Here is a 23201-nt window from a genome sequence, read left to right as displayed (position 1 = left end):
CTGCTATGACATGCAGACTGATTCTCTGCTGACATGAAGCCAGATTGTCTGTTACGGGACCTCTCTCCTCTGCCTGTGTGCTAGGCCTAAATATATGCCAATGGACTGTTGCAGTGGTGGCTGACGTGAAGCCTCATTCTCTGCTATGACATGCAGACTAATTCTCTGCTGACATGAAGCCAGATTGTCTGTTACGGGACCTCTCTCCTCTGCCTGGGTGCTGGGCCTAAATTTATGCCAATGGACTGTTGCAGTGGTGGCTGACGTGAAGCCTGATTCTCTGCTATGACATGCAGACTGATTCTCTGCTGACATGAAGCCAGATCCTCTGTTACGGGACCTCTCTCCTCTGCCTGTGTGTGTGCTGGGCCTAAATATATGCCAATGGACTGTTGCAGTGGTGGCTGACGTGAAGCCTCATTCTCTGCTATGACATGCAGACTGATTCTCTGCTGACATGAAGCCAGATTCTCTGTTACGGGACCTCTCTCCTCTGCCTGTGTGTGTGCTGGGCCTAAATATATGCCAATGGACTGTTGCAGTGGTGGCTGACGTGAAGCCTCATTCTCTGCTATGACATGCAGACTAATTCTCTGCTGACATGAAGACAGATTCTCTGTTACGGGACCTCCCTCCTCTGCCTGGGTGCTGGGCCTAAATATATGCCAATGGACTGTTGCAGTGGTGGCTGACGTGAAGCCTCATTCTCTGCTATGACATGCAGACTAATTCTCTGCTGACATGAAGACAGATTCTCTGTTACGGGACCTCTCTCCTCTGCCTGGGTGCCGGGGCCTAAATATCTGAGAATGGACTGTTCCAGTGGTGGGTGACGGGAAGCCAGATTCTCTGCTATGGAACCTCTCTCCAATTGATTTTGGTTAATTTTTATTTATTTAATTTTTAATTTAATTCATTTCCCTATCCACATTTGTTTGCAGGGGATTTACCTACATGTTGCTGCCTTTTGCAGCCCTCTAGCTCTTTCCTGGGCTGTTTTACAGCCTTTTTAGTGCCGAAAAGTTCGGGTCCCCATTGACTTCAATGGGGTTCGGGTTCGGGACGAAGTTCGGATCGGGTTCGGATCCCGAACCCGAACATTTCCGGGATGTTCGGCCGAACTTCTCGAACCCGAACATCCAGGTGTTCGCTCAACTCTAATGATGAGGATGACATTCAGGTAATGAAGCGGACAGATGATGAGGATGACATCCGGTAGTGAAGCGGACAGATGATGAGGATGACATTCTGGTAATGAAGCGGACAGATGATGAGGATGACAACCGGTAATGAAGCGGACAGATGATGAGGATGACATCCAGTAGTGAAGCGGACAGATGATGAGGATGACATTCAGGTAGTGAAGCGGACAGATGATGAGGATGACATTCAGATAATGAAGCGGACAGATGATGAGGATGACATCCGGTAGTGAAGCGGACAGATGACGAGGATGACATTCCGGTAATGAAGCGGACAGATGATGAGGATGACATTCCGGTAATGAAGCGGACAGATGATGAGGATGACATTCAGGTAATGAAGCGGACAGATGATGAGGATGACATTCAGATAATGAAGCGGACAGATGATGAGGATGACATTCAGATAATGAAGCGGACAGATGATGAGGATGACATTCAGATAATGAAGCGGACAGATGATGAGGATGACATTCAGATAATGAAGCGGACAGATGATGAGGATGACATTCAGGTAGTGAAGCGGACAGATGATGAGGATGACATTCAGGTAGTGAAGCGGACAGATGATGAGGATGACATTCAGGTAGTGAAGCGGACAGATGAGAAGGATGACATTCCGGTAATGAAGCGGACAGATGATGAGGATGACATTCAGATAATGAAGCGGACAGATGATGAGGATGACATTCTGGTAATGAAGCGGACAGATGATGAGGATGACATTCTGGTAATGAAGCGGACAGATGATGAGGATGACATTCTGGTAATGAAGCGGACAGATGATGAGGATGACATCCGGTAGTGAAGCGGACAGATGATGAGGATGACATTCAGGTAGTGAAGCGGACAGATGATGAGGATGACATTCAGATAATGAAGCGGACAGATGATGAGGATGACATTCAGATAATGAAGCGGACAGATGATGAGGATGACATCCGGTAGTGAAGCGGACAGATGATGAGGATGACATTCAGGTAGTGAAGCGGACAGATGATGAGGATGACATTCCGGTAGTGAAGCGGACAGATGATGTTATAACGCATCACTTGTGCGTTGCGTGAAAATCGCAGCATGCTCTATATTGTGCGTTTTCCACCCAACGCAAACCCCATAGAAGTGAATGGGGCTGCGTGAAAATCGCAAGCAAGTGCGGATGCGGTGCGATTTTCATGCATGGTTGCTAAGATGACAGTCTATTCACTGTATTATTTTCCCTTATAACATGGTTATAAGAGAAAATAATAGCATTCTTTAATACAGAATGCATAGTAGAAGGTCAATTGAGGGTTAAAAAATAAAAATAATTAACTAGCCTCCTCCTCTTGATCGCGTAGTTGCCGATCTCTTCTTACTTATTTAATCATGAGCTGCCGGCTAAAGGACCTGTGGCGACGTCACCTCACATGGTCTAATCACATGGTCCACCACCGTGGTGATGGACCATGTGATTGGACCATGTGATGAGCTCAGTGACGTCACCACAGGTCCTTTGACAGGTCCTGAAGAAAGAACAGGAGACCGGCAGCTACGCAATCAATTGGAGGAGGTGAGTTAATTTATTTATTTTTTTTTAACCCTCAATTGACCTTGTGCTAAGCATTCTGTATTAAAGAATGCTATTATTTTCCCTTATAACCATGTTTTAAGGGGAAATAATTACATCTACACAACACCAAACCCAAACCTTAGCTTCAGTGAAGAAGTTTGGGTCTGGGTAACCCATTCCGTTTTTTATTACGCGCGTGCAAAACGTATTGCACCCGCGCAATAAAAATTTAACAACGGAACGCAATCGCAGTCAAAACTGACTGCAATTGCGGAACCTCGCGCGGGTTTGCCGCAATGCACCCAGGACCTAATCCGGACACGCTCGTCTGCAAGGGGCCTTAGTGTTAGAGATGGCAGCGGGGAGGGGAAGAAAATGTACATGGCAGATCAGAGTTTGGAGAGGGGACAAAGCATCAAAGGAAGGTAGCTCACACAGGCTGTAGATAGGGAGAAAAGGAGACAAGCTATTTGTGGGAGGGGGATCACGTAGGCTGTGCACAAGTGTATGTAGAAACCAGAGCACCCTTTGTAAACTTTTCTTGGGTGGGGGGGAGACAAATCAGACACTTCTCAGCATCAATGACTGTTAATACAAGTGCCGTAGAAGGGAAAACTAGTCCAGGAATAAAGCTATGCTGATACATTAGAGTTAGTGACAGCAGCGTCTTGGACACACAGACCTCACATCCAGCATGTATTACTGAGGGGGACAAACTCACCTGAGAAAATTCAGAAACTTGGAGTAAGTTGAAAACTGAATGTCAAGGGGTCTAAAAATGAATGTAGGAAAGAAGATTGCAGACTGAAACTTAATGCAACTTTAAAAAAAAAAATTTTTTATTCAAGGTAGCTAACATGTAAAAAAAATATATATTTTTCTATGTCAACTGGTTCCATAGCCTTTGTAGACTCTCTTTCGGCTGATAACGTTTTCCATCCTTTGCTGGTCATCTTTGCAGTGATAAATGTTTTCAGTATTATCCCCCTTTTTTTATTGCAGGTAAAGGAGAAAGTTGTGACCTCTGTGGAAGACAAAAAGTCTGATATTAAACAAGGCAACCAGAAGGCGCCTACCAGAGCCAAAAAGAAGATGAAAATAAAAGAGTCCAAACTGTTGCCCCTGGAGGAGGTAAGTCAAGAATGTAGTGTGAAGTCTATCGTGGGGAGTGACAACCATCCTAAATTGAGCAGCTATAGAGGGTTCAGAAGATGTAATTGCTTATAGGCACATATACCGAGGGCTCTCCGCAGCATACATACCATGCAATAAATGAGCCTTGTGGAGATGTGAGAGATCAAGGTAATCGCATAAGTGGGGTAGACAAAGCTATCTCCATAAATGATGGAGTCTCCTCACCATTCTGGCCTGTTCAGCCATTCAAACAGTAAGCACAGCTATTTCTTCTAACTTTTCCTCCAAGTTTTAATAAATAATGACATGGACAAATTTTCTTGGTGCCCAGAAGTTCCTTTCAGAGCAGTTCAAGATAAAACATTGGCCCGCATTTACTAATGTGGCCCAAAATGTGGCCCAATTTTACACATCTAGGGTTAGGCTACATTCACACGTCCGCATTTTGTTTCCGCATCCTTTCCGCAAAATTGCGGAACAGATGCGGAATATATGCGGACCCATTCATTTCAATGGGGCCGCAAAAGATACGGACAGCATTCAGTATGCTGTCCGCATCCGCAATTCCGTTCCGTTCCGTTATGCGGATCCAGGAAAAAAGTAGAGCATGTCCTACTTTTGGCCGCAAATTGCGGTCCGTTGCCCTATTGAATTCAATGGGTCCGCAAAAAAACGGATGACATGCGGAAAGGTACCAAATGTATCCGTATGTCATCCGCATGTCATCCGTAATTTCGGATCCGCAATTGCAGATCCACAGGAAGTAAACAAAAAAAATTGCCCCATGTGACTTTCAGCACCAGGGAGAGCTGAAGAGAAGGAAGTGTTGTGAAGTCACAGATAGTGAAACTTCTGCAATATGACGTCGTTTGAGGTAGAAAAAATGATAATTTTGATACAGGAGAGGCCTGCCTTGTGGGACACAAGGGCTGAAGTCTACCATGACAGGATCATGAAGGACCAAGCATGGGAAGAAATTGGTAAAGAGCTGATAGGAACAGCATGGGACTCTGCCTCAGTGTCCAAGAAAGAAACAATTAGTGAGTAAATAATATTTTAAAATCTGTGTAATTTTTAAAGGTTCACACACATATCCATGGAGCACGGTCTATGAAAACCAATCCTGCCGTGCTCTAGAATGCAGAAGTGCACGGCGTCATTGGTTGCAATGACGCCGTGCACTCCTGCACTCAGCAGCATAGCAAGCTGGGTTTTCATAGATTGTGACCGTGACATGGTGCAGCAGGTGCCTAGGCGACATTATACTGCATGGGCCAGCAGGAGCACTCGGTGTCATTGGTTGCAATGACGCCATGCACTCCTGCACTCAGCAGCATAGCAAGCTGGGTTTTCATAGATTGTGACCGTGACATGGTGCAGCAGGTGCCTAGGCGACATTATACTGCATGGGCCAGCAGGAGCACTCGGTGTCATTGGTTGCAATGACACCATGCACTCCTGCACTCAGCAGCATAGCAAGCTGGGTTTTCATAGATTGTGACCGTGACATGGTGCAGCAGGTGCCTAGGCGACATTATACTGCATGGGCCAGCAGGAGCACTCGGTGTCATTGGTTGCAATGACACCATGCACTCCTGCACTCAGCAGCATAGCAAGCTGGGTTTTCATAGATTGTGACCGTGACATGGTGCAGCAGGTGCCTAGGCGACATTATACTGCATGGGCCAGCAGGAGCACTCGGTGTCATTGGTTGCAATGACACCATGCACTCCTGCACTCAGCAGCATAGCAAGCTGGGTTTTCATAGATTGTGACCGTGACATGGTGCAGCAGGTGCCTAGGCGACATTATACTGCATGGGCCAGCAGGAGCACTCGGTGTCATTGGTTGCAATGACGCCATGCACTCCTGCACTCAGCAGCATAGCAAGCTGGGTTTTCATAGATTGTGACCGTGACATGGTGCAGCAGGTGCCTAGGCGACATTATACTGCATGGGCCAGCAGGAGCACTCGGTGTCATTGGTTGCAATGACACCATGCACTCCTGCACTCAGCAGCATAGCAAGCTGGGTTTTCATAGATTGTGACCGTGACATGGTGCAGCAGGTGCCTAGGCGACATTATACTGCATGGGCCAGCAGGAGCACTCGGTGTCATTGGTTGCAATGACACCATGCACTCCTGCACTCAGCAGCATAGCAAGCTGGGTTTTCATAGATTGTGACCGTGACATGGTGCAGCAGGTGCCTAGGCGACATTATACTGCATGGGCCAGCAGGAGCACTCGGTGTCATTGGTTGCAATGACGCCATGCACTCCTGCACTCAGCAGCATGGCAGGCGTGATGTAAAATTTTTAATCCTAATATATTTTTTGTATTTTTATTTCAGTCCAGCAAATCAAGAAGAGATGGAATACCTGTCGGGACCAATTTCGGAGAGAATTGAATACTAAAAGCAGGAGTGGTGATGGAAGCATGAAAAAAAAACCCTATTTGTATACCCGACACCTTCAATTTCTTCTTCCAATAATGGATTTAAGAAGGTAAGTCATTTTTATATTTTTGTAGGACAGTGGAGCTTTTAGCAGTTACTAATTATAGTTGTTGTGCAGTTTGTTTGCTATGCTTAGGAGAGATCATCAGCATCTGATCAGAAGTTTGAGAGTGGCAAAAGCAACGCAGGCTTCTGTGTTTACCGCTGGCCCAGTGACGTCACGACTAGTATCATTGGCCTGGGCACGGCTAAGCTCTCTTCAAGTGAACACAGATTAGCCGTGCCCAGGCCATTGATAATAGTCGTGACGTTATTGGGCCGGCGGTAAATAGTGTTAAGGCCGCGGCGCTACTACCAGCAACGCTGCTTTCTCAAACAGCTGATCAGATGTTAATGATCTTTCCTGATGATATAAAACAAACTGCAGAACACCTTTAATAAAATCAGTGCCTCAGACTGTAGCCCACGTCACGTAGATGTAATATTTTTTAGGGGTTTTAAATTATCCTTTGTTGCGCCGCTGTGCCCCTCAATATGTTTATGCGCCCTGTATGTAATAACAGCTGAGCGCCTCAGACCTTGAGAAAAACAGCTCACCTTCTACCTGTCTGTGTCACCCTCCGCTGTGATTGGACAGCACCACAGCCAGATCCAAGAAACGGCCACGTAGAAAAGCTGGTGTCGCCTCCCCGTTGTTCCCCTGATATTAATTTGAATACAGGGCGCATAAACATAATGAGAGGCACAGTGGCGCAACAGAGGAGCAACAGAGGAGCATTAAACTAATTCTACCAATATGACATCTAGTTGACATGGACTATAGCAGGCATGCTCAACCTGCGGCCCTCCAGCTGTTGTAAAACTACAACTCCCATAATGCCCTGCTGTGGGCTGTTCGGGCATGCTGGGAGTTGTAGTTTTGCCACAGCTGGAGGTCCGCAGGTTGAGCATGCCTGGACTATAGTGTTAGGTACGGCATTATTGAGTACAAACTGATGGAAGGTGCTCTTTTAATAAATCAAATAATTTTAATATTAAATTTATTTTACAGAACTGTGGACAATCTCTCGGACACTTCCAATCCACAAGCATTGTCCGGCAATTTGGCTGACAGACCAGGAATGTCCACAGATGATATCCAAGCGGAAAGTGAACATCCTGAGGCCATGGGGGAATCTTCCGTGGCTTCATTATCTCTCCTTCACCAGCCTCTGCTGGAAAGATCGCAAAATCCAGAAGAGGTCACAGAAGTGGTAGATGCTATTCAAGAACCAGTCCAGGCCAATCCAGAACCCAGCCAGCAACAAAGAGCAGCACCTGCTAGCCGTTCATCTGGCAGACGAGGCCAAAGGGTCATAACCGATTCCGGTTTAGATCTCCGTAGTCAGGTCGACATGATGGTTATGGAGTATTTAAACCGGAATCGGTCTGACGGCAAGGAAGAAGTAGCTTTAAAAGGGCTCGCTCCTTCCTTGCGCCGTGTGCCAGATGAACGGCAAACACGGTGCCTTTCTGCTCTGGTCATGGTACTAGATGAATTTACGGACCCTGAAGAGCCACATGATGTTCTGCACTTTTTGGAAAAGAGAAGAGACCAAAGATTAAAGGTCATAACTCCTCATTCCCGTCTTAACAGACTGGACACCCCAATTGTGCACACCCCTGGCCCATATACTAGGGAATTATTTGACTTATAATTTTTTTTTGCTTGAAATAAATCTTTGTTATCTTGTTTAAATTGTGTATGTGTGTTTTCTCTTCAAACATGTCATAATTTAATATTTTAATAATGATGACCTATTATCTATTTAGGTCATTATTTATAAAATATTATAAGTTATCATGTACCCTCTCATTTTTTATTTTTGGATCATAGCTGAACCCCACAGTCCCCCCCATTTTATCACCATGGCATTGTGCACATAAAGGGCAACACACTGCCGGGCAGATGCTTCTGGCAAGTAGTGTGTTTGGTGACGTTACCAGCAGTAATGTGCGTGCTTTTGCGCAGACCTAACAAAAAAGGCTAGGGCAGTGCTGAAGCCAGCCCATCAGAGCCGCTGATGTCATCAAACACACTGCTTGCCAGAAGCATCTGCCCGGCATTGTGATTTTTTTTTATAAAATATCATTTTCAATGTGTGATCAAGCACATGTCAAAGCAGAGCATCAAGGGGCAGTGATGGTCAGTTTGCAGTGTTTGCCAATGAACACATGCGGCCTGCCATCTTGACTCACCCGTCCAGCGATGCACAGGTAAGCCCTTACCTGTGCCAGGAGCCGGTCTGAAATCAAATGCAGTCACCAGGAACAGGCAGTTCTGATAACAGCCCAATGATGGCCCCCAGCAGCTGTTCTCAGAACTGCCTGCTCCCAGAGACTGCATTTGATTTCAGACCGGCTCCTGGCACAGGTAAGGGCTTACCTGTGTATCGCTGGACGGGTGAGTCAAGATGGTAACCCGCATGTGTTCATTGGCAAACACTGCGAAATGTCCATCACAGTCAAGGGGACCTGTCCGCCAAATACACACGTCCATGTAACACGGTCCGTGAGATACCGGACGCGATTCTTGCTGAGTGAAGGAGCGCACAGCCTCATTGGTTGCACTGATCTATACGAGTGTAGGCCTCATGCACAGGAATGTGTGAGCTCCTGCACTCACCAAGAATTCAGGCTGGTATCTCATGGTCCGTGTCTGTCATGTGCATTTTGATGAAAAGTGATGATCTCATATACTTACCTTTTCTGCGTAGAAGTGGAATCTTGATGGATTGCGTGCCTGATTACGTCTGGTGTAGTCCTTGTTCAACGCTGAAGGCAGACATATCCGATTTTTAGTAATAAAAATTGGACATGTTCGTGTTTAGCTGTGAGTACATACACATTTAAATAGTAACACATTTTAAATTACATTATAATAGACGTAAGTCAAAATGAGGTATTAGAAGGTATTTACACCAAATTGCTTAAAAATTAGGATTTTACTAAATACCTCAGCCCGCAAGCCCACGTCAAGGGTCCTCATTCTCTTGCGAGTCCCTAATCTAAACTAACAACAGGGGATCTAACTAAACTAAGAAATTTCAATTTTTTTTTAAATTTAAACCAGATTCCAGCTGAAATCAGCGTCTTCCACGGATGGCATCCAACTGCCACGACAATGCCCCCTCAGGACTGCAGAAGTAGTCGGCATAGAGTTCCCGAACAGCTAGTCCAGCTGTACCAGGGCGTCCAGGCCGGCTCAGGTCTAAACTGACTGAAGATGTCATATTTAGGCCCAAATCTGCATCTGTGGAGGCATCGTGGATCCTGGTGAAGTTGTGTAGCAGTACACAAGCCTGTATCACCAGGGTGGCATTGTCCGGATTCATCTGTATGGATGACATGAATACTCTCCACTTAGTGGACAGTATTCCGAAAGCGCACTCCACATACCGACGGGCGCGAGTCAATCGATAGTTGAAGATGCGCTTCCGGTCATCCAGATCGCGTCTAGGGAAGGGCCGCATCAGGTGTGGTGCCAATGCAAATCCTTCATCTGCCACGATCACAAATGGAGCCGGCGGACCTGCAGATCCGGGAAGTCTACTGGGCTCTGGCAGGGCAAGCTGGTTTGTCTGAAGCCGTTCACCCATTCTGGAAGCACTAAAGATGCGGCTGTCTGAAGTGCTCCCGTAGGCCCCGATATCAACAATTACAAACTTGTAGTTACTGTCAGCCAAAGCCATCAGCACCACAGAAAAATACTGCTTGTAATTGAAGTACCGGGACCCTGAGTGAGGCGGCTTCTTCACACGGATATGCTTACCGTCCAGTGCCCCAATGCAGTTAGGAAACTGCGCAGATTGGTGAAATCCCTCGGCGATACGTAGCCAATCTTCCGCCTTGGGGGTGGGCATCACCGCTTCTCTGAGACGCTGCCATATAACTTTGCAGGTATGGCAGACAATCCCAGAGATTGTGGAGATTCCAAGCAGAAACTCAAAATGTAAAGAAGCGAATGAGTTCCCGGTAGCAAGGAATCTAAAATAAAACAAAAAAAATTAAATTAGTTCTAACTTTCATTTTCATATAATAATATTTAATACACAGTATATAAAAATGGCACATTCACTTACCTCAGGGTGACAAGCAACCGTTGTTCAGCAGATATGCAGCGCCTCATGCTGGTGTCCAGGAAATTAAGGTCAGGATGTAGAGAGACCAGCAGATGATCGAATGCTTCCATGGACATCCGGCAATAGCTTTTGAACTTTAAAGGGTCACGTCGCAGATCGTTGTATAACTTGTGAAATTGTCCTTTTTGAAGGCGCTGAGCAACAATGGGATGGACCCACTGCCGTCTCCTCTTCCTCCCCGGTTCTTCATCCAGCATAGATGACGGCCGTCTGAATCGCCGAGAGAGAATCCAGTGAAATAGTACGTTATCCATGTCTTCTGCCATGATGATCGCTGAGAAATCGGTAAAAAACTATGCCAGCCAAGCAGAGGTTTCTTACACAGCTCTGAACGACACCAAAAGCACAATAAAATGGCGCCTGTACAAGCACATGTCCTCTGTTTTATACCCCTTTTTTTTTCTTCTTTTGCTACAACATCTATTCCTCCTCCTTTTTTTTTTTTGCGGAAAAACGGAAACACGGAACGGATGCACTTTTTTTTTACGGAAAAACGGAAGGTTTTTGCGGAATCACGGAACCGCAAAAAACGGACCGCAAATCTGGAAAGAAAAAAGACGGACGTGTGAATGTAGCCTTAGAGAATTTATCTGGAAGCATGTCTTGAAGAGAACTTGTCACCGCAAAATGCAATGCAATCTGTGGACAGTGTTTTATAGCGCAGGAGGAGCTGAGCAGGTTGATATATATATTTATTTAATTTTATATGCCCCTTTTTTATATTTAAGACCACCTCCTTGTGCCATACCCCAGAGGACTAAAGGGGTTGTCCCATCTCAGACATTGGGGGCATATCGCTAGAACCTCTGGGACCTGCACCTATACGGAGCTGTAAATTCCCAGCGGGTGCACCGCGTTCTTCATTCGTTCCTATGGGAGCGCTGAAAATAAACAAGTGCTAAGCTCTGCTATTTTCGGAAAGGCCAATTGAAATAATCATAGAATTTTTTTTTTTAAATATATTATGCCCTTTTTCCTTCCCACTTCCCTCATCCTTCTGTCCCTCCCATAGGTATAAATTAGAGATGAGCGAATTTCATATTTTGAAATTCGTTCACGCTTCGTTTACTGGTATAAGCTGAATTGCGTTATGGATTCCGTTACCACGGACCATAACGCAATTCTATGATGGAATGCATTTAGAGGCATTCCGTTATTCATTCCGTCATAATAGAAGTCAATGGGATGCAAAACGGATCCGTCCCGTTTCCGTTATGCAGGGGAGTCCTCTGCTGATCCTGAGTCCTCTCCTGCATAACGGAAACGGGACGGATCCATTTTGCAGCCCATAGACTTCTATTATGACGGAAAGGCATTCTGTCATAGAATTGCGTTATGGTCCGTGGTAACGGAATCCATAACGCATTTCAGCTTTTACCAGTAAACGAAGCATGAACAAATTTCATAAGCGGTAATTCGCTCATCTCTAGTATTAATATCAGGATAGTGATGTGTAGTTCAGTGTACCTCCACATAAATTGTTGCGTCTCTATAGATGCTGAGGTATTCCAAAGTATACAAGCATGTGCAATAATAAAATCATATCAAGGAGGTTTCAAAATAATCGTAAGAGTAGTAAAAAGGAAAGTATAACAGAGGATACATAGTGGATGAATGCCCCATAATAGATGTGAATTATGTAACAAGTTGAACAATACCCAGTGGGGAATAAGCCAACGGAGATTGGGACGTCATTCCGACGCACTAACAGATAAGTTAAAAGGACCATTCCGCCCCCTTCCAAACAATCACTGCCCTATCCCCTGATGACGCCAGTGCAACTGGCGAAACATGTTGGGGGGGGCAGAGTGCCACATTCTTAGGCCTCTTTCACACGGGCATCACGGATTTGGGCCGGATAAGATGCGGGTGCGTTGCGAGAAAATGCGCAATTTTTCTGCGCGAGTGCAAAACATTTTAATGCGTTTTGCACACACGTGAGAAAAATCTGCTTTTTTGGTACTTCACAGAAGTTCGCGTTTGGGTTAGGTGTTGTGTAGATTTTATTATTTTCCCTTATAACATGGTTATAAGGGAAAATATTAGCATTCTGAATACAGAATGCTTAGTAAAATAGTGATGGAGGGGTTAAAATATATATATTTTTTTAACTTAAGCTAATCCACTTGTTCGCGCAGCCCGGCTTCTCTTCTTTGAGGAAAAGGACCTGTGGTGACGTCACTGCGCTCACCACCTGGTCCGTCACATGATCCATCACCATGGTGATGGATCATGTGACGGACCATGTGATGAGCGCAGTGACGTCACCACAGGTCCTGTTCCTCAAAGAAGCAGAAAGAAGAGAAGCCGGGCTGCGCGAACAAGTGGATTAAGGTGAGTTTAATTATTATTATTTTTAACCCCTCCATCACTATTTTACTATGCATTCTGTATTCAGAATGCTATTATTTTCCCTTATAACCATGTTATAAGGGAAAATAATAAAATCTACACAACACCGATCCCAAACCCGAACTTCTGTGAAGAAGTCCGTGTTCGGGTCTGGGTACCAAACAAAAGGATTTTTACCCAGGGTCTCCATCCCGAATGTCTCCTAGAAACCATGCGTGAAAATCGCACCGCAACCGCACTTGCTTGCGGATGCTTGCGATTTTCACGCAGCCCCACTCACTTCTATGGGGCCTGCGTTGCGTGAAAAACACGCAAAATAGAGCTTGCTGCGATTTTCACGCAACGCACAAGTGATGCGTGAAAATCACCGCTCATGTGCACAGCCCCATAGAAATTGCGGGTGCAATGCGTTCAACTCACGCATTGTACCAACGCGGAAATCTGGCCCGTGTGAAAGGGGTCTTATAGCTAATTCTAGAGAGAGAGTAGTGGAATTGCATACAATGAGGGACTGAGCAGTAGTGGAGCCGGAAGAAGCGTACCACAGACAAGGAGGTTGCATTGTGAAAGCAACAGTGTTCTAATAGTTAATTAATAGCAAGTAAAGAAGGTGACACAACTGAGCGTTTTAAATAACTTTATTGGCTTTAATAGGGAATTTACAAATCACTTAATAAAGGTTATGTTTTAGCACAAACAACTTTAAGGCATATGTAAAACAAGGCAATTACTAGTCTAATGACTATTTGTAAATATTCAAATCAATGGGAACCCCTTTAACTAATGTTAAGAGTTAATTTGATGTTACCCTGTGAACATGCTTTATGTAAACTTAAAGGCAATGTATGGGCAACAAGTGCTTAACACTGGAAGACTGGTTAGGTCACCAGAACGGAACGGACGCGGAACCATTTTGCGGACGTGTGAACGGACCCTAAGGGTGCATTCTGTTTCTGTATGTCTGTTTTTGCAAAAAAATAGAAAATGTCCTATTCATTGCGGACAAGGACAGGCATCGTTGAAAATGGATCCGTAAAAAAAAACCGGATGCAATACGGATGCCATCCGTTTTTTGTTTTTTTGCGGATCAGTGTTTTGCGGATCCGCAAAGTACATGCAGCCGTGTGCATGAGCCCTAATAGGTAGGAATATTAACCCCTTCATCACCCTCGACCACCAGAGGTGCTAGGTATTAATCACAGAGCCACGCTGGACTAGATGAGACCAATATGCGCGACGAGTGACACAGACCGTCAAAGTCCACAGGCCTAGATCATGGGAACCTTCCGTTTCCACGTACATGTGAAGATACGTGTGACGTAATTTGCATTGATGAGATCTGATTATCTTCCAATTACCTTCCCGGGCACCATCCATATCTGTGAGGTTATAATAGCAGGCGGCTTGCCGTGTGCATACATTAAAGGTATTTACAGCACCTTGTTGAGATACAACCGCATAAATCTTCCACTAATGGCGAGCAAAGGGGATAATCAGACGCATAATAATTAATAGCGAAACAGCTTTCGTCAACTTAATACGGTTCCGCTCTGTTAGGCTTTATTTGTGTGAATAATTGCTTTATTTTTCTTCCATTCCCACCGCTGCATGGAAATATTTTATGCAATCTCTGCTCTTTAGATTTTTTTTTATACCCTGGGATTTTTTTTCTGTGGTGGAAAATAAATTGGTGTGGTTGGCGGTCTGAATATCGTTACTCAGGGCCCCCCCCCCCGCCCATGGTCCCCCCCCCCCGCCCCATGGGTGCTGAGGACTATGGGTAATATACGCTCTGTTCTTTTTTACAGGAGGGTGACCGGCTGTCAGATAACGGAGTCGCAGCCTTTGCGTTAAAGGCCAAAGTTGTTTATCCAATAAATCAAAAGTTTAGGGTAAGAATTCTGCGCCCATGAGGCAGAGAGGGCCTCTGTCTACGGGGCGGCATATTTCATTGTATAATGCTTTTTTTTTCTTCCTGTGAATAGGTCGTCACCTAATATAGATACATATAAAGTGCACATTATTGCAGCGAACAATACACCGAACGGATCCGCGAGGAACCTTAATATTCAAAGCTATTCACATCTAACCTAATCGGAATTGCAAGAAGAGATTGCACCAGGGATCATATATTTAGCATTTAAATTGAAGATTTTAGAAAAAAATAAAATAAAATGATGTTTCTAAAAACAATAATTCTCTCTGGTTTAGGTAGTCTAGACACATCTTGGTCAGCTCTAGATGCCAGACCCTTAGGCCTTAGGCCTCAGGCCTCATGCACACGGTCGTGGCCCGCAAACAGCGGAACCGCATTCCGGAAGGTGCGGTGTGGAACGGAGGCACAGAAACCCACGGAAGCTCTACGGAGCTCTTCCGTGGGGATCCTCTCCGTGCCTCCACACCACAAAAAAATTTAAGTTATTTTTTTTTTGCAGTGGGGATGGATCACGGACCCATTTAAGTTGAATGGGTATGGATCCGTCGCGGCAGCCGCACGGATAGTGCCCGATGCACAGAACGGCCGTGTCCATGAGGCCTTAAAGGGGTATTCCGGGAGTTTTATACTGATGAGCGAAGTTCTACCTATCACAGCTCAGGGGGCGTGTCCGTGCTCTCCCTATCACAGCTCAGGAGGCAGTTGAAAGATGACACTGAGCATGTGCGGCCATGTCGGTGAGCAGGTCAAAGAAATAAGAAATTAAGTGGCACTATAAAGATACATTTTACTGAATATCTCAGTAGCTATACAACATTTTTAATTATATGTAATTGCAAAAATATTCAGATCCAGGTGCTGGTAACTGTAGAATATTTTCCGTGGAACAACCCCTTTAAATACCATATATAAATCATATAGGAAAGGTCCAGTAACTGTGGTAACTCTTTTTTCCGCCATGTTTATGGTTCCAGCCTCTTGCGGATGGAGCATCAAACCCTTCGCTGCACGAGAACTATAAGAGGACCCGGTTACCCAACCAGATCTTTGAGGACTCAGCAGAGAGCAGTATGGAATCCATGAGTCAGGGGGAGAAGGAAGATGGGAGTTCTTCTACGACCATACATTCGAATACCAGTCTGGATAGATTCTACGAGAGAATGTTTCCTCGTGTCAGCAGTTTCCCGGAAGTCCTACAGTGTAATGGGTAACCTAACTATAAATCTCTTCTATGTACATGGTAGATTATAAAAAAATCTATTGATTTCCTCTCTGAACAGGTGTAGAAAGTCTCCAGTCAGTACAAATCCATAAATGCATGAAGCAACAGGAAAACCAATGGTCACACCCATGCCAGAACTGTGGACATGAATATAATGCACATCCCACATGGTATAAAATGTCCTTAACGGGGTTGTTCATGGGAATATCCCTTAAAAAAAACTATTGATGCCTGTGCTTCCGTCCTCCACCCTCCACTTCCTAGTGTTGCTGGCCATTTAAATGGATTGCCTTCCATGTAATGCATAGAAGTGCCAAGTGTCATGCCAAGAGCATTCCGGCATATACAGTAGGAACTCCCCAGCGAGGAACCCTCCTCTGTGATGTCTGTAAGAGGACATATGGGCAAGGGTTATCATGGTGAGGTAATCCCTTTAATACATAGCAAGGTCCTAAAGGCAAGTTTTGTGGAATACCCACCGGGCACCCCACTTACCGCAGCACCTTATATATCTAATGGGATGGTATTCTTCACTGTCATGTTGGATTTTTTTTTGCGACCCTTGCGACCCGCAGCAAACATGCAAATCACGATGCAATCCCATTTTTTTTCTCTGGGATCTACCTCCAGCAGTCGCATAGGAGCGAATCAAATGGTAGTCAGGCACAGGGGCGGATTGGCCATAGACCTTACAGGGAGATTTCCCGGTGGGCCGATGCCCGGAGGACCGCCTGATCCCTCACGGCCGGCCATTGGAAGTTTTTGGGGATGTATTTTGTGATGGACGGTGGTATTTGGCTCTGTTGGGGTGGTGTAATGTGCCACAATATGATATTGCTGGCCCTGCCTTCCATCAATTTGGACCCGACTACAAAACGTGGCCACTTATAGTATTTTTTCCAGGGCCACTATAAGTTCTCAGTCCACCCCTCGTCAGGCATGTGCACTAGCACTTCATTCCCACGGGGGACCCCCATTCTTGGGATTGCCAAGGCTGTCTGACAGATCCCAAGTGACCCCATCAACAGATGATAAATGCTCTTTATGGGGCAAACCCCTTTAACTGTAAAGAAGGGGAAAAAGAAGAGGAAAGGAAAAAGACCCACTGTCGACAAGCATTTTACATGGAATAACACTGACTAAATATAAAACAGACTTGCCAATGCAGTGGCCAACGCTAGGTCCCACAGACAACCTTGAGGTGTGACCACGTGTTGCTGCTCTCCGGAAGGGATGGTAAGGCATGGTGCAACCCAATGTGAAAAAAGTCCAGAGAGTCAGGGTCTGCAGTAAACCAGTGTGCTTCTTTACTGGAGGAATTCAGGTGCAAAACAATACAGGTCAGGCTTCTCCAGTCTCCTCCATGGCAGAAGAAGGATTTGATGCTGAAGAAAGGCCTGATCTAGCTGTCTCTCTCTCTCAAGACTGGTACCCTGGCCAAAGGCTGGTGATCCAGGGCCTGTGGCAGCGTATCCCCGTCTGTGTCTTCTTCTGGTCACTCAGTAGTCTGGCAGAGTCTCCTCTTCCAAGCACTGTTCCCTAACTGCAGCACACTAGGGGCTCTGACTGCTCTCCTTACATACCATTTCTAGCTAGACTGGAACCTTCTAATGGGAGAGATGGAGTGGAGAAACTCAGCCCAAACAATTACAAAGTTACCAGTCCCGTTTGTCATAGACTTACATTAGAGCTTCAGTGATACTCAATGGTAATGACACAGCAGTTTTTCCAGACAAAAATCAAGTTTCCAGACATAACAATATAACTAAAACCAGACATTCAAAAGGTCGGTCTGTCTTGTTTTGGTGGTTAACAAGTCTGGCTCTTCTTTAAACCCTATGGCAGCTGAAAAATTACCAGCTTCTTATTTAAAGTCCCAAAAGTCTCTCAGTATTCTTTAACCCTTTTCACAGAGCCTCGCAAATACAGTGCAAATGAACAAGATATATATCACAAGATACATATGAAATGCAGTTACGCAGTATTAAACAGCGCACGTTAACCCTTTCAACTGAAATAAAGTAAGATGTTTATAACTTTGCATAGGTGAAACGGGCATATGACCACAAATGTCCAGACTACACAGTACCCCTGCTTCAGGGCTCTACACCAACTCTCCCAGAATGTCAAGGTGGCAACCTGGAAAAACAGGATACTTTCTAGAAGAGTTGAACAATTTCCTGGGTGCCACATTAAGGGCTGTTTTTCTTTAACTGTTTCAGGCACCAGGATGCTGACTGAGTCCTGGTACCCAAACATGCATTTAACCTGTTGTGGACACATGACGCACCGGTACGTCATGATGTCCCGGTACTTAAGGGCGGTAGTCGGAACTGGGTGCCTGCTGAAATCAATCAGCAAGCAACCTCAGACAAGGTTGGGGGGGGAGGGGGTCCGACCCCCCCCCCCCCCCCCGTATCGGCGATCATACCTGTGGTTTGCTGCGTTTCCGGGTTATTCAGGTCTATGGTGACCCGATAAACCGGAACGGGATAGTGATCGGTGGTGTGATAATACACCACCAATCACCATCCTGTGATCCTGATCGCTTCTGATTGGCTGCAGGGCGGGCGGGAGGTTTAAACTTCCTCCAGCTCTGCCTCCTCTCCCTTTCTGTGTCCGGAGCCCGTGGAGAGAGGAGCAGCTTTGGATCTCCTGACCCAGCACCCCCATCTCTTCCCAGCACCCCCCTTCTGACTGTCCACAGTGCCATCTGGCACTAAAAGGTACATAGGGACAGGTTAGTGAAAGGTTAGGTTAGGAAGGGATATTCAGGGAAAGTTTAGGGTAAAAAAAAAAAAAAAGTTTTAACTGTTGCATCACTCTGATCGGGTGTCTGGGGTCCACAGCACAGCTGTATGACCCTAGACCCCCCAGGGGTGCTGCAGCTTCCCCCCCCCCCCCACACACACACATTTTTTGGGGTGCAAGCGTTTTTTATTTTTGCTTACGCTGACTGTGGCCGTCACTCTTAGCGTCCGGCCACTGTTAGCGTATCACCCAACCCACCGCTGATCAGCTTTGGACAGCTGATCAGTGATTTTGAATATATATTTTTTTTTGCCTTTTTTTGGGTTTTCACTTTTTTTTATTTAGTTTTTTTTTCTGTTAGGTTTAGGGCAAAGTCCGCAAACACCCGTGCCCCCACACACACGCACACTAAATAACGTTTTTCATGCACGCACCCACACACGCGCGCACACACACACACTCCCCTATGGCCCGCCGGATGTTCTCGGCCGAGGAGGCATACGCCCAGCTTGCCTCCGACTCCAAGAGCCCTAGGGAGGACAAGGATGACCCCACTTTCCTCTTGTCATCCGCGTCCTCATCATCATCTAGCGATGATGATGAGCCTCCAAGGCGGCGGAGATGCCGCCAGGCGGAGCAAGGGGACCGCCATGCCAGGGACCCTGTGGCCCACACTAGTACGAGCAGCTGTGGGGCTCGTACTAGTTTTCCGGCCCACCAGATAAGTCCACCTGAGCCCCCTACTGGTGAACTTGCATGGTGTACCCCAGAGGATTTTGAGCCTGTGATTCCTGATTTTGTTGGCCAACCAGGAATCCAGATTCCTACAGTGGGCTTCAGTGAATATGACTATTTTAGTCTTTTTTTCAGTGACCACTTTGTGAATCTGATGGTGGAGCAAACAAACTTGTACGCCCCACAGTTCATTGCTCAACACCCGGGCTCCTTTTTGGCTAGGGCCAGTGGCTGGACTCCGGTAAGGACGTTTTGGGGTCTCATGCTGCACATGGGCCTAGTCAAAAAACCCAGTGTCAGGCATTACTGGAGTGGAGATGTCCTCTACCAGACCCCACTTTACAGTACAGCCATGACACGTTCCCGTTTTGAGGCCATTTAGAAATGCCTGCATTATGCAGATAATGCAGCATGTCGTCCCCCCCCCCCCCCCCCCCCCCAAGGTGATCCTGCCTATGACCGCCTGTACAAAATCAGGCCGGTCATTGATCATTTTAGGGCCAAATTTTTGGAGGCCAGTATGTTCCCTCTAAGCGGGCGAGGTATGGCGTGAAGCTGTACAAACTTTGTGAGAGTACCTCAGGGCGAGATTCCCGTATTGAACCCCCAGAATGTCCCCCCACTCTGGGTGTTAGCAGGAAATTTGTGTGGGACCTTATGCACCCACTGCTAGATAAGGGTTACCACCTGTACGTGGATAACTTTTATACTAGTATCCCCTTGTTCCAGTCCCTCGCCGCCAGATCCACGTCCGCTCGTGGGACAGTTCGGAAAAATCAACGCGGCCTCCCTACCCACCCCCTCCAGGTACCTATCCCCAGGCGTGAGACCCGTGCCCTTACCAGTGGAAACCTGTTGCTGGTCAGATATAAGGACAAGAGGGATGTCCTTGTACTGTCCACAATTCACGGTAACGGCATCACCCCTGTCCCTGTGTGTGGTACCACGGCAACGGTCCTCAATCCCGATTGTATCTTCGACTACAATCGGTATATGGGAGGAGTTGATCTCTCTGATCAAGTCCTCAAGCCATATAACGCCATGCGCAAAACCCGGGCATGGTACAAAAAAGTTGCGGTCTACTTGGTGCAGGTTGCCTTGTACAACTCTTTTGTGCTGTCCCGGTGCGCTGGCAACACAGGGAAATTCCTCCAGTTCTATGAGGCAGTCCTCAAGGCCCTGATCTTTTCTGACCGGGAAAGAGCAGGCCGGAGTACCTCGGGAACTGGAGGCGCCCGGATCGTCCCTGGCCAACACTTTCCAGGTGTGGTCCCCATGGAGTACTTAATTTATAATCCCCTTCCCCAATTTTAATTCCATTTAGCCACTGATAATCAGAAAAAAAAACTATGGTTCTCAGACTTGAGACACTAAAACAAAATAATTTTTTTTTAAAAAATATTATTTTGTAAAACTAAAATAAATTTAAAAAGTAGACATATTAGGTATCGCTGTGTCCGTAAGAATATGCTCTATAAAAATACCCCATGACCTAACCCCTCAGATGAACACTGTCTAAAAAATAAAACAAAAACAGTGCAAAAAAAAGGTATTTTTTTGTCACCTTACATCACAAAAAGTGTAATGGCAAGCGATCAAAAAGTCATATGCCCCCCAAAATAGTGCAAATAAAACCATCCTCTCATCCCGCAAAAAATGAGCCCCTACCTAAGATAATCGGCTAAAAACAAAAAAAAAACTGACTCTATATATAGTGTAAAACCTAAATAAATTTTAAAAAGTAGACATATTAGGTATCACCGCGTCCGTAAGAATCTGCTCTATAAAAATACCCCATGACCTTACCCCTCAGATGAACACGGTCAAAAAAATAAAATAAAAACGGTGCCAAAACCTATTTTTGGGCAAATTTTCCATTTTAATCCGTTTTTTTTTACAGTAACAAAGCAAGGGTTAACAGCCAAACAAAACTTTAATATTTATTACCCTGATTTTGCAGTTTACAGAAACACCCCATATGTGGTCGTAAACTGCTGTATGACCAAACGTCAGGGTGCAGAAGGAAAGGAACGCCATATGGTTTCTGAAAGGCAGATTTTGTTGGCCTTTTTTTTGGGCACCATTTCCCATTTGAAGCCCCCCTGAAGCACCCCTAGAGTAGAAACTCCATAAAAATGACCCCATCTAAGAAACTACACCCCTTAAGGTATTCAAAACTTATTTTACAAACGTTATTAACCCTTTAGGTGTTCCTCAACAGTTTATGGCAAATGGAGATGAAATTTCAGAATTTCTATTTTTGGTAACCTTGCCTCACAAAAATGTAAAATAGAGCAACCTAAAATCATATGTACCCTAAAAATAGTCCCAAGAAAACTGCCACCTTATCCCGTAGTTTCCAAAATGGGGTCACTTTTATGGAGTTTCTACTCTAGGGGTGCATCAGGGGGGCTTCAAATGGAACATGGTGTAAATAAACCAGTCCAGCAAAATCTGCCTTCCAAAAACCACACAGCGCTTCTTTCCCTCTACGCCCTACCGTGTGCCCATACAGTAGTTTACAACCACATATGGGGTGTTTCTGCAAACTACAGGGAGTGCAGAATTATTAGGCAAGTTGTATTTTTGAGGATTAATTTTATTATTGAACAACAACCATGTTCTTAATGAACCCAAAAAACTCATTAATATCAAAGCTGAATATTTTTGGAAGTAGTTTTTAGTTTGTTTTTAGTTTTAGCTATTTTAGGGGGATATCTGTGTGTGCAGGTGACTATTACTGTACATAATTATTAGGCAACTTAACAAAAAACAAATATATACCCATTTCAATTATTTATTTTTACCAGTGAAACCAATATAACATCTCAACATTCACAAATATACATTTCTGACATTCAAAAACAAAATAAAAACAAATCAGTGACCAATATAGCCACCTTTCTTTGCAAGGACACTCAAAAGCCTGCCATCCATGGATTATGTCAGTGTTTTGATCTGTTCACCATCAACATTGCGTGCAGCAGCAACCACAGCCTTCCAGACACTGTTCAGAGAGGTGTACTGTTTTCCCTCCTTGTAAATCTCACATTTGATGATGGACCACAGGTTCTCAATGGGGTTCAGATCAGGTGAACAAGGAGGCCATGTCATTAGATTTTCTTCTTTTATACCCTTTCTTGCCAGCCACGTTGTGGAGTACTTGGACGCGTGTGATGGAGCATTGTCCTGCATGAAAATCATGTTTTTCTTACCTTGCAGACTTCTTCCTGTACCACTGCTTGAAGAAGGTGTCTTCCAGAAACTGGCAGTAGGACTGGGAGTTGAGCTTGACTCCATCCTCAACCCAAAAAGGCCCCACAAGCTCATCTTTGATGATACCAGCCCAAACCAGTACTCCACCTCCACCTTGCTGGCGTCTGAGTCGGACTGGAGCTCTCTGCCCTTTACCAATCCAGCCATCTGGCCATCAAGACTCACTCTCATTTCATCAGTCCATAAAACCTTAGAAAAATCAGTCTTGAGATATTTCTTGGCCCAGTCTTGACGTTTCAGCTTGTGTGTCTTGTTCAGTGGTGGTCGTCTTTCAGCCTTTCTTACCTTGGCCATGTCTCTGAGTATTGCACACCTTGTGCTTTTGGGCACTCCAGTGATGTTGCAGCTCTGAAATATGGCCAAACTGGTGGCAAGTGGCATCTTGGCAGCTGCACGCTTGACT

The 23201-nt window shown here is 45.5% G+C and overlaps 1 protein-coding gene across 1 annotated transcript in view; it reads left to right on the top strand.

Annotated features, from left to right (window-relative positions):
• The window catches only part of EVC (EvC ciliary complex subunit 1), a 118918-nt gene that overhangs the window by 26408 nt on the left and 69309 nt on the right, over window positions 1-23201 (top strand). Inside the window, exons 2-4 of the mRNA XM_044282550.1 lie at window positions 3757-3885; window positions 14687-14770; window positions 15789-16021. Coding sequence (XP_044138485.1) covers window positions 3757-3885; window positions 14687-14770; window positions 15789-16021 — 446 coding nt within the window. The remainder of the gene's footprint in view (window positions 1-3756; window positions 3886-14686; window positions 14771-15788; window positions 16022-23201) is intronic.

Source organism: Bufo gargarizans, chromosome 1 (assembly GCF_014858855.1).
Source record: "Bufo gargarizans isolate SCDJY-AF-19 chromosome 1, ASM1485885v1, whole genome shotgun sequence".
NCBI lineage: Eukaryota > Metazoa > Chordata > Amphibia > Anura > Bufonidae > Bufo > Bufo gargarizans.
The sequence above is the reverse complement of the archived record's forward strand: the minus strand, read 5'-3'. Positions and strand labels throughout refer to the sequence as shown.